Source organism: Loxodonta africana, chromosome 23, assembly GCF_030014295.1.
Source record: "Loxodonta africana isolate mLoxAfr1 chromosome 23, mLoxAfr1.hap2, whole genome shotgun sequence".
Taxonomy (NCBI): domain Eukaryota; kingdom Metazoa; phylum Chordata; class Mammalia; order Proboscidea; family Elephantidae; genus Loxodonta; species Loxodonta africana.
The window spans coordinates 66,620,027-66,636,554 of record NC_087364.1 but is presented as its reverse complement, the minus strand read 5'-3'; the positions used below and the strand labels follow the sequence as shown (position 1 = coordinate 66,636,554).

The window sequence follows — 16,528 nt, the reverse complement described above, 5'->3', positions numbered from 1 at the left end:
CTATTACCTAATCGCTTTTGCTAAAGCTGCTGACAGAAAAAATGCCTAAAATGGTCAGTCCCCAAAGAAGTTACAGGGCTCGGTTATTCAGTTGCCATTTTCTTAAATCCTATATAATCAGGATTTATTGTGCAGTTAGCACTCTGTTCAGGTATAACGAGAGAGACTCGTTTTGGTCTGTGAGGTACAACACTTCTCCACGCCCTAAATTAACTATGAGCTTTATTTTTGGAAAGCTCTTGAGATGGGTGGGCTTAGGTAAGACACTGAACTTGACATGAGAAAAAAAAATTGCTAGACAGGTCATCATGGAAAGTTTAAAACAGTATCAGACACGTAGAACAAAGGTAGTCTTGTGTATCTCCAAAGCTGTACAGAAATATGTCCTTTCTAGTTCACACAGTACACGTACTTGATCTTTTTGACAATGGCCAGCAGCACCATTTAGCCAGTAAATCAGGGTGGAAAATCAAAGACTATGTCTGGCTGCTTACACACATCCTCACCAATAGACTACAAATTAGGAGGGACATATTAGGAGGCAAACTTTTAGGCATCTTCCTAAATTACCCTTGAGGAACAAGGCTGTCAATATAAGAGCTGTATGCAGGTTTTAATATCATGCCTCTTTTAAGGGGCCCTTGGCACGTGCTTACATTTTTTGAAAAATTTCACAAGAAGGGTGTTTTCTACTTCCAAGAAGGCTAGGAGAACGCAAAAATAAACACAATACAGAGTTGCTAGTGTGCCTAGATATTTTTAAGAACCAGTGCATTCAAGACCTTCAACATTTAATTCCAACAAATCAAAGTGAGCTAACCCCATGGAGAAGTAACTCGTGCCCTTGGTTGGAGTGGGGGAGACCGCCTAGTACAACCACTGGATTCCAGTCTATTGTATCCTAAATTAAGCTCTAAAAACCATTAGGTGCAGATGTCATCTGGCAGTTAAATACACTGCTACCTCTCTTTTAAAGTCACCTGAAGGGTTTTCCCTGGTTGGAAAGAGGAAACAAGGTTGGCACTGCTGCATTCCGGGCTTGAGGATGACAAATGTGACTGCACAAAGCTGGGAACCCGGGAACACCTGGACCGAAATACTCACTCCGATCGCCCAGAGAGGACTTGCTTAGGGAGAGTCTTCCACTCCTAGCTGCAATCAGCAAGAGGGTGGGCCACATCATTACCGCCCAGAAGGGAGCTACACACCCTGGGTAGACTGTCTTCCCAAAAGCTAGGAGGTATCAGACCTGCGAATCCTTCACTGAGCAATTCTCATCTCTCTCCACTTGGTGCTCAACCCCTGAAATGCACATGGCCTCGATGCAGGCAGATGCCGGAAACAGAAGCTGGGGAAGTCAAGGACCTGCAAATGGACAGGCAGTGAGGGCCTCACCTCATGGAGTCCGAGACCTGTGGAGTGATGAGCACGGCCAGCCTCCTGGTGGTCCTGTGCTGTTTCAGAGACGAGCCCAGGACTAGGGCTCCTTTGGCGTAGGCATCGTTTGTGGTCAGCGTCACAAAGGCCTGATCTTAATACAAAGAACAAACCACACTCATTACAATACCTTACCACCTGGGAAGGCGTCCTTGGGTAGTATAAACAGTTAATGTGCTTGGCTTCTAACCAAGAGGTTGGAGGATTGAGTCCAGCCACAGGTGCCTTGGAAGAAAGACCTGGCAATCTACTTCAAAAAAAATCAGCCATTGAAAACCCTATGGAGCACAGTTCTACTCTGACACACATGGGTTCACCATGAGTTGAGATCTGCTCGATGGCAACTGGTACCACCTAGAAAAATCAATCCAGAACCACTTCCAAAAAGGTGTTGTTCGGTACCGTCAAGTTCATTTTGACTCGTAGGATCCCCATGTGACAGAGTAAAACTGCCTCCTAGGGTTTTCTAGGCTGTAATCTTCACAGAAGCAGATTGCCAGGTCTTTCTCCTGTGGAGCTGCTGGGTGGGTTCAAACCACCAACCTTTCAGTTACCAGCCAAGCACTTAATCATTACGCCAGCAGAGCTCCTTTTTTAAAAAGCAAACTCATCAACATCAGTCCTACTGAGATAAACTTGTTCTATGAATAAAGTAGCAGTCCCTTTGGGGGGAAAAGCTCAAGTACCCACTTCCAGAGTGGTTCAAGATAGAAATGGCTCATTCTGTAGCAGGAATGTCTGTGGCAACCTCCAAGAGGCTGACTGAACTATACAAATTAAATCCAGTTTAGAGACTGGATATGCTAAAGTCTCAGACTAAATAGTAGCTTAACACCTAGACAGTGACCCTTGGGCAATTAAAGGGTGGCACAGTGGTTAAGAGGACAGGTGCTAACCAAAAGGTCGGCAGTTCGAATCCACCAGCCACTCCTTGGAAACCTTACGGGGCAGTTCTACTTTGTCCTATAGGGTCACTATGAGTCGGAATCAACAGCAACGGGTTTGGGTTTTTTTTTTTTTTGTTTGGAATGAAGAGATGAAGTGCATTTTCTGTTTCTCCTACATGGTGCTGCAGACAGTATCTTCATCCAGGCGCAAATTCAGCTGTGGACCTGAACTGAGACAGTCTGACAGCAGAAGCCTTATTCTTCATTCTGGTGCTTACATCTCCGGCAACCTTCTGGCTTTTATACTCACTGTTTCCTCAACCTGGAGCAGAAGCTCTACCTGCCCTAGCCCCACCACCCCTCAAGGGCCACCTTCAGTCTCTGCTCAAATATCATCTTCTCAGAGAAATCTTTCCTCTTTGATGCTTCTAAATAGTGATCAACTGCTATTAAATGCATTTAGGGACCACCTTACAAGCTCTAACAAACCTGACTTCTGTTCCCTGGAGAACCAAGCAGTACTCCCACCCCCATCTTCCCCCCTGGACTCTTCTCCCCAACACTCACACACCAAAACTCAATCTCAGTAATCACTTAGCTGCCGGAACAGAAGGCAGGGACATGGATTATTCTTCCTACTGAATAGGCCCCGCCCTCCCGAGACCATCAGCCCAGACTTTCAGATTTTTCCCTGGGACGATTCTGGGGCATGCCCTGTGCCTGAGGGGATCTTGACGGCAGCAAATTGGTGAGCATCCAAAAGTGCAGGACACGTACGACCAGCTCTGGCAGGTGTCACTGGGGGCAGTGTTGCCCAACCAGGGAGTTGGGACATTGTGTCATGAAGTCACTCTCTTTCTGTCTTGGGTTTCTTCGTTCTCCCTTTGCCATTTTCCAACCTAGAGGAAAGAGGCACTGGAAATTTCGTGGAGGGAAGTGAGAAGAAGCTGTGGTTTGTGGAATGGACTGGTATCCTCCAGCCTCTGATCTCAGAGGCCTCTTCACACATAATGTTGGCCTTTCTCTCAGGGTAGGCCCACCACTAAGTTGTAGAAAGACTAGCATTCCTTGCTCCTGCTGGGCTATTTACTGGCTTCCCAGAGCGTTTCTAGGAGAACTCAGGCCAGTGACACCTGTCACCTGACATACCCATCTGCCTGCACTTGCTACAACCAGTCGTAAAATAGTAACACTGCAAAGTTGGCCCCAAGGATACTTCATAACCTGAAGCCTAGTGAATGAGGTTTTAACTCAAGAGTGGTTCGAATCACAGAGAATCACGAAGTTTAACAAGGTAGGACTCAACTATTTCCAGAAGAGAAGCCGGATATTGACTTTCTGTCCCTCTCTGAGATGAATTAGGAGACAGGACAAATGCTCAATAACGCTCAGGAACAGATTAAGGCTAGAAAACACTACAAACGAACAGGAAAGGCCCATGACAGCTGGGTAGAAGTTCAAGCTTCCTGGAGACGCGGCACTCTGGGGACACCTGCAGTTTTTGCGGCTGCTGAATTGCTGCAGGAACCCCGCGACGGGAAGGGCAGGTTACCTCGGAGCCTCCCCGTCCTCGGGGCTGACTCGCCCTGCGGCCCGGGCACCTCGCGACAAGTGGGGCTGGGGCCCGCTCCCCGGGGACGCTCGCCGGCTCCCGGCTTTCCGCAACCCGGCCCCAAAGGCCTAAAAATAGGCGCGGCGCTGCGGCCAGGGCCGGGGCGGGCCGCCGAGCAGCCGGGCCGGGCCGCCGGCGCCCCGCCCTTGCGGCCGCCCTGCCCGGGGTTCCTGCCTGCGGGCGGCGGCGCGGACCCCCGGCCCCTCGCGCCCGGGGACCCCGACCAGCGTCCCCGGGAGCCGCTCCCGCCCCCGCGCCGCCGGCCGCGGCCCGCCCTTCCCGGCCGGAGCAGGAGGAAGGGCGCGGAGACGGAAGCGAAGCGGGCTGCGCCGCGGGCCGGGCTGCGCCGAGGGCCGGGCGCCGCCGCGCTGCCCCGGTTCCTGCGCGCCGGGCTCGGGCCGGGGGCGCCGGGAGCCGCTGACGCAGGAAGCAGCGCGCTCGGGGCGGCCAGCCTGCAACTCCGCGGCGCCCTCTCCGGGCGGGGGCTCCCGGGCGGCGGGGTTCCGGGGCTCCGGGGCTGCGGGGGCGGCGGGGCGTACCTGTCATGTCGCTGCCGGGCAGCCGCAGGTGTGCGACTCGGAGCAGCCGGCACCCGGAGGGAGGCAGGGCGGCCAGCGAGGAGGCGCGGCGGGAGCGGAGCGTCGGCCCGGGGCGCTCTTATAGCGGCCGTCACGTGGCCAAGCACGCTCCTGCGGCCGCCGGCATCCTCCCCGCTGCGTCGCCGGACGGGGGGCTGTCGCCTGGTTCCCCTCAGCCTCCTCCTCCCCGGCGTCCCCGGCGGGGTCTGCACCTCCTGGGTGGCTTTCGCCCCGGGTCAGGACGAGGACACCTGCCCCAGACCGCGCGCGCCTCGCCAAAGCACCTTCCCTTCCAGCCGGGAGCTGGAGAGGGGCTTGGGGGCAGTGTGGCATCAGCAAGACTAACTCCCAAACAAGTCAAAGGTAGGGGCTCTTAAAAAACAGGGTACTTTAGTTATGATTATGAAACGAAAGAGTCTGAGCTGATAGAATTAATGCAACATGGCAGTTTAATTCCACTTTTCTCACCCACAATTCCACATCAGTCTGTGGAAAGACTGTTTCGTGTGGTCACAATGGCATTACGGCCTTGACCTAAAAATAGAACGAATTTGTCAGTATTATTTATATTCTTGGAGTCATCTGCATCAATTAGATAATTCAGTGCTTCATTTACGCCTCACACCAACTCAATGAGGTAGTGTTTCATTTTACAGATGAGGAAACTGAGGTGCACAGACGTTAAATTACTTGCTGGTGGCCACGTAATGTAAGTGGAGAAGGTAGAATTTAGTCCCTGGCAGTTTGGCCACCCAACAAACACTCTGGCCTACAGTGCCATGACATCTCTGGAGCATACCGAACCCGTTGCAGGCAAGTGGATTCCGACTCATAGCGACCCTGTAGGACAGAGCAGAATTGCCCCATAGGGTTTCCAAGGAGCGGCTGGTGGACTCCAACTGCCCACCTTTTGGTTAACAGCTGAGCTCTTAACCACTGCTGCCACCACGGCTCTGACCATAGCTGTGCAAAAAAGGTTGGTAAATTATGGTAACTGTGGTTAGGCAACATGTGGGAGTCTGTTTCCTTAAAGATTACAGCCTTGGAAACTCTATGGGGCAGTTCTCCGTTGTCCTGTGAGGCCACTATGAGTCCAAATTGACTCGAGGGCAATGGGTGTGGTTTGGATGGTTAGGCAATGTAATTGTTCAGGGTAGTCTGTCTCCCAGATCTCAAACAGGTCAGTCTTTCTAAGATGTTGAGAAATAGCTGTCTAATGTGAGCGCACACCTCACCGCTCCCCATTCCTTCCACCCAGCCTGCACACAGCAGGAAAGCAACAGGTAGTACAGGTCTCTGCAAACAATAAACCTCTTGCCATGAGGTTGGTTCCAACTTAGGATGGCCTCGCGTGTGTCAGAGCCGAACTGTGCTCTGTGGGGTTTTTAGTGGCTGAATTTTTAGAAGTAGATGCCCAGGCTTTTCTTCTGAGGCACCTCTGGGTATACTCAAACTTCCAGCCTTTCAGTCAACAGCCAAGGACCATTTGCACTACCAGGGACTCCCGGCGAAGAATAGTTGCTCAGTAAATGCTGAATAAGGAGTCCTGGTGGTACAGTGGTTAAGTGCTCAGCTGCTAACTGAAAGGTCAGTGGTTGGAACCCACCAACCCACCAGTCTCTCCTAGGGACTGCCATAAAGATTACGGCCTTGGAAACCCTATGGGGCAGTTCTGCTCTGTTCTGCAGGGCCCTATGAGTTACAATCAACTCAACAAAAGGTTCGATTTCTGTGTGTGTGTGTGTGTTGAATGAATACTACAAAGATAGTTGGAAGCTAATCAGGAAGTTGACATCACTTTCAAAAAGGGAAGAAGATATTTAAGCGTAAGTGATTTATTTTTGAAGATACCATTCTCCTCAAGCCAGTTATTTTACTGTTTCTTCAGGTGTTTCCTCCTATATCAGAATCGCTTGGGGGAACTTGTTAAAATGCAGATTTCTGGGCCTGAGCCCAGACCTACTGAATCAGAACTAGAGAATTGGCATTTTAAATAGAAGCCTCTCATAAGACCCCCCCTCCCTTCCATGGTATGGAGACCACTGACTAACATGGAGGACCTCCCTGGTTACTTGGCACCATAAACTTCCTTTACAGAAAGCAGATATATTAGGGTCAAGGGTTAATGAATGGGTTTCCACTTACTCAAACCCTATAGGCTTGGAAGAATTGGAGCTCTATAAGAAGCAGAAACTCTGTAGTATTTTGTTTGTTCCTAATGGCAGGAGGGGAAACCCTGGTGGCACAGTGGTTAAGACCTACAGCTGCTAACCAAAAGGTCAGTTCGAATCTACCAGGTGCTCCCTGGGAACCCTATGGGGCAGTTTTTTTACTCTGTCCTATAGGGTCGCTATGAGTCGGAGTCGACTCAATGGCAGTGGGTTTGAAGTGCAGGAGGAGGTGAGCAGGGGGAGGTGCTTTCAGTTCTGAGTTGCCTCTTTCCATACTGATGAGTATGAAGAGTCAGGTTTTCCATCTTTCACCCAGGAACCTTTCTGCTGCTGGAAGCCTAAGTGTCTAGGCTGGGCTGCCCCAGGGATGTGGTGTTGGGGCTGGAAGGACAAAGCCAAGAGGAAGAGCTGGGGACAGCTGAAACCATCAGAGGCCTTGTCTTAGGGACATGCTCCTCTCTGCTGTACTTCCCAGAGTGCTTAAATAAAAGGGTCACCACAGCCTTCTTTTTTTGTGTTTCATGTATTTACAAAAACTGAAAGCTTACAACTTTTACCACCTTGAATCAAATACAACATTTTGAGGTTGCTACAGTCCACTCTTGCGTGTCGTTTTAATCCAGATTCCTAATAGTGACTGACTGCCCAGTGTTCCTCCACCGCTCTGTATGGAGCTTCAGTTGTGTGTGGGAGCCGGGCTTCTCAAACTTGAATGTATGTGAATTGCACGGGAAATCTTGCTGAAATGCACATTCTGCCTCAGTAGTTTGGGGTGGGTCTTTTGGGTGCTGCTGAGACTGCTGGTCTGTGGACCTACCTTGAATAGCAACATGCTGGAACATTCTGTTAGAACACTTTGGATATGGTAGACCGACATTTAATCGGGAGGCAAGTATTTGAGACTTCAGCTTGTTCGTTCTTTCCCCTGAAATTTGAAGTAGCTGAATATCTTAATCCCGTAAGGAAGATTTAGGTTAAAAGGAAAAAAGGTTTACTCTGTATAAGACTGCATAACTATTAGCCATTTAAACTTAGGCTAAACGAGCAGCATACGCAGTGTGGATGGTCCAAAATTCCTTTTTAGTTGCTTTGGAATGCATTATGTAATTTTTTGGCAGGATACTTACCTTCCTAATTATGTTTTGTTTAAGATAATGCTAAAATCAGTTTGCATTCCTTTGAGCACACATACTAATTGATGATGAGGGCCACTGACCTGGAAATGGATTCCAGAGCAGAGGGCAACCTGCTGGCCCGAGACTCAGACCGTTCCCATGAGCAGTCCATGAAGTAGGTTAACCACAACTGGCCAGGCACAGGTACTAATAAGTTAATTAACTGCTTAAAATTTTGCCCTTTCTTGATGAAAGAAAATCTGTACCTAGAATTCTTGCCAGTGATGACAGCTCTGTTCAATTGTAATTGGAAGGTTAGTTTCAAAAAATATCATCTCTGGAAGCCCGAATTAGCCCATTCTTTTTTTTTTTTTTTTTTTACTTGGAGGCTGGAGTCCCAAATTCTACAAGTTACAATGGCCTGGTGTCTTACATTATCTTTTTTTTTTTTTGAAGAAACTTTACTGAGATGCAATTCACATACCGTAGAATTCTCCCATTTAATGTATACAATTCAGTGTTGTTATTTTTTTTTTAAATATGGTCACAGAGCTGTTCAGCTATCACCACGGCCTAAGTGTAGAACATTTTCATCGCCCCAAAAGAAACCCATACCTCTCAGCAGTCACTTCATTCTTTCTCTCCTCCCCTCAGCCTTAGGTGACTAATATCTTACTTTCTGTTTCTATAGATCTGACGATAGAGGTTTGCCTGTGTTAGTCTTTTGTGACTGGTGTCTTTAACTTAGCATAATGTTTTCAAGGTTCTACCATGTGGTACCAATCAGTATCTCATTGCTTTTTGTTGCTGAATAATATTTTATTATATGGCTATTAGAAACCCTGGTGGTGTCATGGTTAAGTGCTATGGCTGCTAACCAAAAGGTCGGCAGTTCAGATCTACCAGGCCCTCCTTGGAAACCCTGTGGGGCAGTTCTATTCTGTCCTGTAGGGCCGCTATGAGTCAGAATTGACTCGACAGCAGTGGTTTTTTTTTTGTTTGTTTGTTTTACATGAATATACCACATTTTGTTTATCCATGTATTATAGATAAACACATCGACGGCCACTTGGGTAACCAAACCAAAAAACCAAACCTGTTGCCGTTGAGTCAATTCCGACTCAAAGTGACCTTATAAAGGGCAGAGTAGAGCTGCCCTGTAGTGTTTCCAAGGAGTGCCTGGTGGATCCGAACTGCTGACTTTTGGTTGGCAGTCGTAGCACTTAACCACTATACCACCAGGGTTTCTGCCGTTTGGGTAGTTGCCACTTTTTGGCTATTACGATTACTGCTGCTTTGATCATTTTTGTACAGGTTTTTCTGTGGACATATGTTTTCCATTCTCTTAGATATATACCTGGAGAAGATTTGCTTGGTCATATGATAACTCTATGTTTAACATTTTCAGGAACTGCAAGACTGCTTTCGAAAGTGATTGCCCCATTTTCAATTCCCATCAGCAATGTACAAGGATTCCAATTTCTTCACTTCCTAGCCAACACTTGTTATTGTCTGTCTTTATTATAGCTATCCTCATGAGTTTGAAGTGGTGTTTCATAGTGGTTTTGAATTGTATTTTGCTAATAACTAATGTCACCACCCACCTGTCAGTTTGTTGTACTGTGGTGCCGTGAGTGTTGAGGAGGCTATGCCGCTGGTATTTCAAATACCAGCGGATCACCCATGGTGGACAGGTTTCAGCAGAGCTTCCAGACTGACAGACAGACTAGAAAGAAAGACCTGGTGATGTACTGTGGAAAATGAACCAGTGAAGAGTTCACGAATGACAACGTTGTCTGACTTGTTTGTTTTGAACGCATCGGGAAGGACCATTTGCTGGAGAAGGACATCGTGTTTGGTGAAATAGAGGGCCAGCAAGGGTGAGGGAGAACCTTGGGGAGACAGGTGGGCACCCTAGTTCCAACAGTGGACTTGAACATCGTGAGGATGACGCGGGACTGGGCAACGTTTCGTTCTGTTGTACGTAATGTCTCCGTGAGTCGGAATTGACTTGAGGGCATCTATCTGTCTAATGACTATGTTGAGCATCTTTTTGTATATTTATTAGTCATTTGTGTGTATATATATATATATTTACAGAAATGTCTATCCAAATCCCTTTCCCATTTTTTAATTGGGTTATTTCTCATTTTATCTGTTGACTTGTAAGAGTTCTTTATGTATTCTGGATACAAGTCCCTTATCAGTTATATGCTTTGGAAATACTTTCTACCATCGTGTGGGTTGACTTTTCACTCCCTTGATATTGTTTGTAACACAAAAGTTTTAAGGTTCGACATAGTCCAATTTATCTATTTTTTTCTTTTGCTGCAGGTGCTTTTGGCATCATATCCACGAAAGCCTTGCCTAACTTCAAGGCCATGAAGATTTACTCCTATGTTTCCTTCTAAGAGTTTATACTTTTAGCTCTTACATTTAGGTCTATGATCCATTCTGAGTTAATTTTTATGTACAGTGTAATGTAGGGGTCTGGCTTCCTTCTTTTGCATGTGGATATTGAGTTGTCATAGCACCGTTTGTTGAAAAGGCTATTCTTTCCCCCACTGAATTGTTTTGGGACTTTTGTCGAAAATCTGTTGACCATAAGTATGAAGGTTTACGTCTCGATTCAATTCTGTTGTCGTCATTGTTAGTTGATTTCGACTCGTGAGTCAGTTGTGACTCGTGGTAACCCCAAGTGTACAGAGTAGACCTGTACTTCACTGTGATCTATATGTCTTTCCTAATACCTGTTCCCTGGTGGCATAGTGGTTAAGCGATATGGCTGCGAACCAAAGGTTCGGCAGTTCAAATCCACCAGGCGCTCCTTGGAAACTCTATGGGGCAGTTCTACTCTGTCCTATGGGCTCTGTATGAGTCGGAACTGACGCGGCACTGGGTTTGGTTTTGGGTTTTTAATACCAGTTCCACATGGTCTTGATTTCTGCAGCTTTCTAGTAAGTTTTGAAATTGGCAAGTCTTCTGATTATGATCTTATTTCTTTTTAATATCATTTTGGCTGTTCTGGGTCCTTTGCATTTCTACATGAATTTTAGGATCAACTTGTCAATTTCTGCAATAAAGCTAGCTGGGATTTTGATAGGGATTAAGCTGAATCTGTAGATAAATTTGGGTAATATTGACATCTTAGTATTAAATCTAACCCATGAACATGAGATGTCTTTTCATTTATTTTGATCTTCTTTAACTTCTGTCAACAATGTTTTGTAGTATGTTTCCTTTTAAAACACACAAAACCCAAATAAGGTCTGTTAGCTATATAAACCCTATAGGTATGGCAGCTAATTTGCACATATGCCAGAAACTCTGAATTTATGCACTTGACTAAAATATGATTATCTGCGAGCTTCATACATTAGCAGCAATGTTCTGATCTCTCACAAAACAGTTTTCACAGTTTTATTTTGACATAATCGTTTAGTAATAGCCAGTGCTTAACTCCTTTAACCTTCCCAACAATACCGTGAGGTAGGTAGTCTCTAAACCCCACTGAAAAGGTGAGGCACAGAGCTTGCCCACCATCATACAGCTACGTAGAGCTGGAATTTGAATCAGGTGACCTGCATCCCCAGGTCATACACTTGACCACAATATTTATGGTCCTATAACCATCACCGAAATCATCCCAAAGAGTTCCCTTTTGCATCTTTGTGGTCAGTCCCACTCCCGACCCTGGCCCTTGGCAAGAACGACTCCGCTTTCTATCCCTATAGATTTGCCTTTTCTGGAACTTCATAGAAATGCAGTCATACAGTATGTAATCTTGTGTGTCTGACTTCCTTTTCTTAGCTTAATGCTTTTGAGATTTATTGACGTTGTTGAGCATTTCAGTGGTTTGTTCCATTTTATTGCTGAGTTGAATTCTTTTGCATGCATATACCACAATTCATTTACCAGCAAATGGATGTTTGTGTTTTCTGCTTTTGGGTTTTATGGATAAAGCTGCCATGAACATCTGAGTACAAGGAGAGGGATTACAGCTGCATGGTACAATGTATTTAACTTTGTAAGAATGTCCGTCAGTTTTCTAAGCTAATTTCCAAATTTGGATAGGATCATCAAGAATTGAGATTATTGTCTTTATACAAAATTGATTTTGGCCTAAGATGCCATGGTATCTGTTGATAGTATACTGAGAGGATGGGGAGATAACTCCCTATGTGTGTAACTGGAGAATTACTTACTTTCCTTTAACATGCTGTCTGCTTCTACTTGTACACATGTGCTCTTAGGGCCTCATTGGCGAAGGATTAGGAGAGATGGCCTGAAGGTCCATTATAATCCAGAGTCTTAGTGATCCTATCAACTGGAAGAGTATAGCCTAAAGAGCTGAAAACATGGACGGAGACAACATTGTCACCATACCTCTAGGTCATGATCTATAAAATACAAAGTACTTTCCTGTGGATTGTCTCATTTGATAACCAAAACAACTTATCTGGGAATCTAGTTGGATGCATGATGTTTTCACAAGGCTCTTTTGAGTCTGGGGGCAGTGGTAGTTCAGTGGTAGAATGCTTGGTGTGTTGTTCCAGTGTGCAGGGACCGACTTGAAGGCAGCCAACCACAACATTTTGACTCTAGCAACACTTTTATTCTGTTTTAAAACAAACCATTTACCTTTCAGCTTAAAAAAAAATCGAAAGGCTGTAACAGGCACCCTCACATAACCCTGAACCTCTCTTCACACCCCTGAGCTGTACCCTGTCCCTCAAGCTCAGCATGTCTTTGAGTCCAACCCCAGCCCTCAGCCCACAAAGTGAAGGTTAGGTTGAGCAGTGTCTATTAAACACAAGACTTGGAAAGAAAAAGAAATTTTTAGTTCTTTTTTTCCCAATCCAGGTGAAAATGACCTTCTTGAGTTCACGCAAAGTGATTGCCCCTATATTTCTGATGATGTAACTCAGACTTGTAGAAGTTAGGATCACTTAACTAGAGAGTGGTGTGTCTGGGTCTTCTTATTGATTAATCAGTGCTGTCTCAGTGAAATTTGAGTAGAATGCAGAACATTCCACTGAATTTAGGACCTTATAGATAGATATTCATTGCCAAGGTAAGCAGTCAGTATATCAGTAAGTCCCCACTATCTGCCTCTCATTTTGATGTAAAGAAAATGGAGGAGTGAATGGAGCATTAGGTTTTTGAAGGATTCCTGGGAAGAGAAAAAGAAGTGGGAGCAGAAGACGGATGAATGTTATAGGAAGCCTGAGAGAGGCTTCCAGCCCATGGGCAGGCAGAGGAGTGTGGGTTGGAGGGACGAAGAACAAAGAAGCCTTCGAGGTCCTGAAAAAGCTGATGACAAAGGACATATGTTGCTTCACTCCCAGCAACTCCCAAGTAGCCCCTAGAATAGATCCTACCACTTAGATACTGGCTTAGAGAGGAGAGTCATCTGAATAAGGGCTTCATGATGTCTTGGAATGTCCTAAACTCCTGAAGTATCTCCATCTGTTCGAAATTCCTTTTAGAGGACAAAATATTTCACCCACAATTAGAAAGGAAATAAGTCTGGTTGAAGGAAAGACACTTATTTTGAGAACGAATCAGGCACAGTAAGGAATAGGTATTACATACTGTGTATGATCTCATTTAATCTTTCCAACAGCCCTGTGCCAGAGATGTCATTAGGTCTATTTTATAAACAAAGATGATGAAATTGAGAGGTTAAGAAACTGTTTACTTTCAATGTGTGAATATACCTTTTGTGAGACTGTAAATAGACTTTGTGTCTGGAGGTATTTTTGTCATACATGAATACGTATAGTTTCGCTTGAAAAGATGACTGAAGGTTTTTGAAAACAAACTTCTTAATAAAGGAGCATGTTTTCAGAGGCTGCATTCATTGAGGCATCAGTATTTTGAGACCAGGGCAATTATAGTAACATAATTCCTAGAACCACGAATGCCTGGTGCTGTCAGCGTCATTCATAAATGCAAGAGGTGTTTGTGTAGGGGCAGAAATTTACTCTGTTCTGGTATTTAAGATTTTTTTTTAATTAATTTTTATTAAGCTTCAAGTGAACATTTACCATTCCAATCAGTCTGTATATTTAAGATTTTTTTAGGGATAGTTTTTTTTTTCTCCCAAATATGTATTTTAAGCCTTTTTGAAAAGGTGAGAACAAGTGATTTTTAATTATTTCATACAGCTCAGTATGATCCTTGAGCTATAAAATATGTCCTCATTCTGCTTTGTATTACGTGTTTTTTTTTTTTTAATTTTATTTATTTTGTTGTTGAGAATATACACCAATCCAACAATTTCTACAGGTACCATTTAGTGATACTGATGACGTTCTTTGAGTTGTGCAACCATTCTCACCCTCCTTGTCTGAGTTGTTCTTCCTTCACTAACATAAATTCACTGCCCCCAAGGTGCCTGTCTAATCTTTTGAGTTGGTGTTATCAATTTGATCCCACGTAGATAGTTCTTTAAAAGAGCATAATGCTCAAGGTAGGCATTTTTTACCAATTAAGCTAAACTGTTGTTTGGTTTTAAGAAGACAGCAGGGGATATTTTTTGTTTTAGGTTTAAAGATTATCTCAGTGCAATCGTTTCAGGGGTTCATCCAACCTTCATGGCTTCAGGAAGACTGGAGTCCATCAGAATTTGAAATTCTGTTCTGCATTTTCCCCCATTTGATCAGGATTCTTATATAGAATCTTTGATCAAAATATTCGTAATGGTTGCTGGGCACCATCTACTTCTCTGTTCTCATGACTAAAGAGGCAGTTGTTTATGGAGGCAATTAGCCACACCTTCCATCCCCTTCTCCGGTTCCTGACTCTCCTTCTTTCTCTGTTGTTCCAGGTGAATAGAGACCAATTGTTGTGCCTTGGATGGCCACTTGCAAGCTTTTAAGACCCCAGGTAAAGCAAACTAGGAGATAGAATAGAAGCACTAAACATGTTATTAGGCCTATTAACTGGGATGTCCCATTGCATGAGTTTTTAAATACATGCTTCTGGTTGCTTTCACTTTTGGTTCTGATGAGCTTTCAAATTCTTTATTTCTGAAATTTTTTTGTGATGACAAGATAAATGTTTGGTTACCAAAATATTTCTGGTTTTGTTTTGTTAGATGATTGAGATAACTTTTGCTTTGGATTTAAATGGCTTAAAAATTTTACTGATGTTTTCACCATGTTAATCTTCGTCAGGAAGTACGTAGGAATTGCAGTCAGTTGCTGTTGGTGCCCTGGGAACAGATGTGCAGTCAATAGTGGAAGGGCTTGTGTATAGAACCATGCCGTGCAGCACGGACTGATCTCGAGCGGAAGATTTTTCTTTGCTGATTTGCGTCTGGAAAACCCCTCTTGGAGCTCAGGCTTTTCCTGGAATGCTACAGAGCTGAGAGCCATCGCCAGAGTTTAATACTATACCATTCTATTACCACATAGCATGCTGTGGCCAAACAGCTCACCACAGTTGACCATTAGGAGACACCTAGCTTCTGGCTTGGCTGAAGCTTGGGAGGAGTGATAGTATCTAACCTCGTTGAGCCTATCAAAAAATCAGCATGTGAGCTCCTTGGCGAGGTCTGCTGGTGTCAGCCGAGGGCAGTCCTTTCCGGAGGCTAGTAGTTCTCTAGCCACCTGTCCTGAAGTGGTACTTGTTTTATAACTCTAGTTAAGCTAGAGTGGAATTCATCCAGGAAGTGTGAGGCCACTGTTTGGGAAGTTTAGGAGGAGGTCTAAACATCCCAGGGATGCAAGAAAGCATAGTTGTTATCAAAGATACTATTTCTGGCAATTTGTCCCACAGACCTCCTGGACAAATCAGTTCCTGAAGGATAGCTTTAGTCTAGAAAGGTGTTCGGCTGCTTTTTGAGGTCAGAAGAAAAATGCCTCAAACGGTTAGAGGCCCTACAGCTAGCAGTTGTAATCCTGAGGAATACGCTCAGCTGGTCAGGACAGCTGGGTGGGTGGATGCTGGCTGATTCAGACACACCCATGGCACAGAAAGCACAGAATCTTCTGGATTGAAGGCTTGACAGCTAAGACCTTAAATGGCAGGTAAATAGTCAAGACTGATGGCTAACATTTAAGGTGGTTTTAAATGGGGGGGGGGGAGGCAGAGGCTAATATAGGAATCCACATCCTTTTGGAATTTATCTTTTTGGAAATTTTACAAGATTTTCTATATACCTTTATTGGTTTCAAGAAGATTGCAAATTGGGCCCCAACTTTCAGGATTTGAAGAAATAAAATTATTGTGTGATTGTTAAAAATATGAAAGGAATGAATAACTATTTGGGATCGTATTTTAATATTTAAATTGGCTTTTTGAGTGTAAGAAAAGGATAGAACATGTTTTTGTTTTGTTTTTTACTTTTTAATTTTTGAATATTTTTACATGGTTGAAAAATAATTATAAGAAGGTCTGTGGTGAAAATAGGGTCTCTATGAGTCGGAATTGACTTGATGGCAACAAGTCTGGTTTTTTTTCTTGGTTTATGGTGAAAAAGTCTTCCTCCAGCTGTTACCAGAATAAGGTTCTTGCCTCTCACTGGTCAAGAATGAGCAGGTAAGACATGTAGAATTTTCCACGAGCAAAGCTTTATTGAAGAGGCTTGCAAGCAGAGATGAGGAGGGCCTAGAGCAACACGTAACCCCGTCTGACAGAACAAAAGACAGGCCTGAGTTTTTAAAAGTTCTTGGGCAGGTAAAGATTCATGTTTATTCATAGACACAGGCGGGGATATGTT

At 44.7% G+C, this 16,528-nt stretch overlaps 1 protein-coding gene across 3 annotated transcripts in view; it reads right to left on the bottom strand.

Annotated features, from left to right (window-relative positions):
• GYG1 (glycogenin 1) overlaps window positions 1-4,574 on the bottom strand; it is a 50,627-nt gene extending 46,053 nt beyond the window's left edge. For 2 of the 3 annotated variants that reach the window (XM_064275579.1, XM_064275577.1), the window contains exons 1-2: window positions 4,476-4,574; window positions 1,396-1,531 (exon numbers count right to left, since the gene is read on the bottom strand). In XM_064275579.1, the coding sequence (XP_064131649.1) occupies window positions 1,396-1,531; window positions 4,476-4,482 (143 nt within the window). In that variant the 5' untranslated portion in view covers window positions 4,483-4,574. The remainder of the gene's footprint in view (window positions 1-1,395; window positions 1,532-4,475) is intronic. The other variant, XM_064275578.1, reaches the window with a different exon arrangement.
• Between the last annotated feature and the right edge of the window lie 11,954 nt (window positions 4,575-16,528).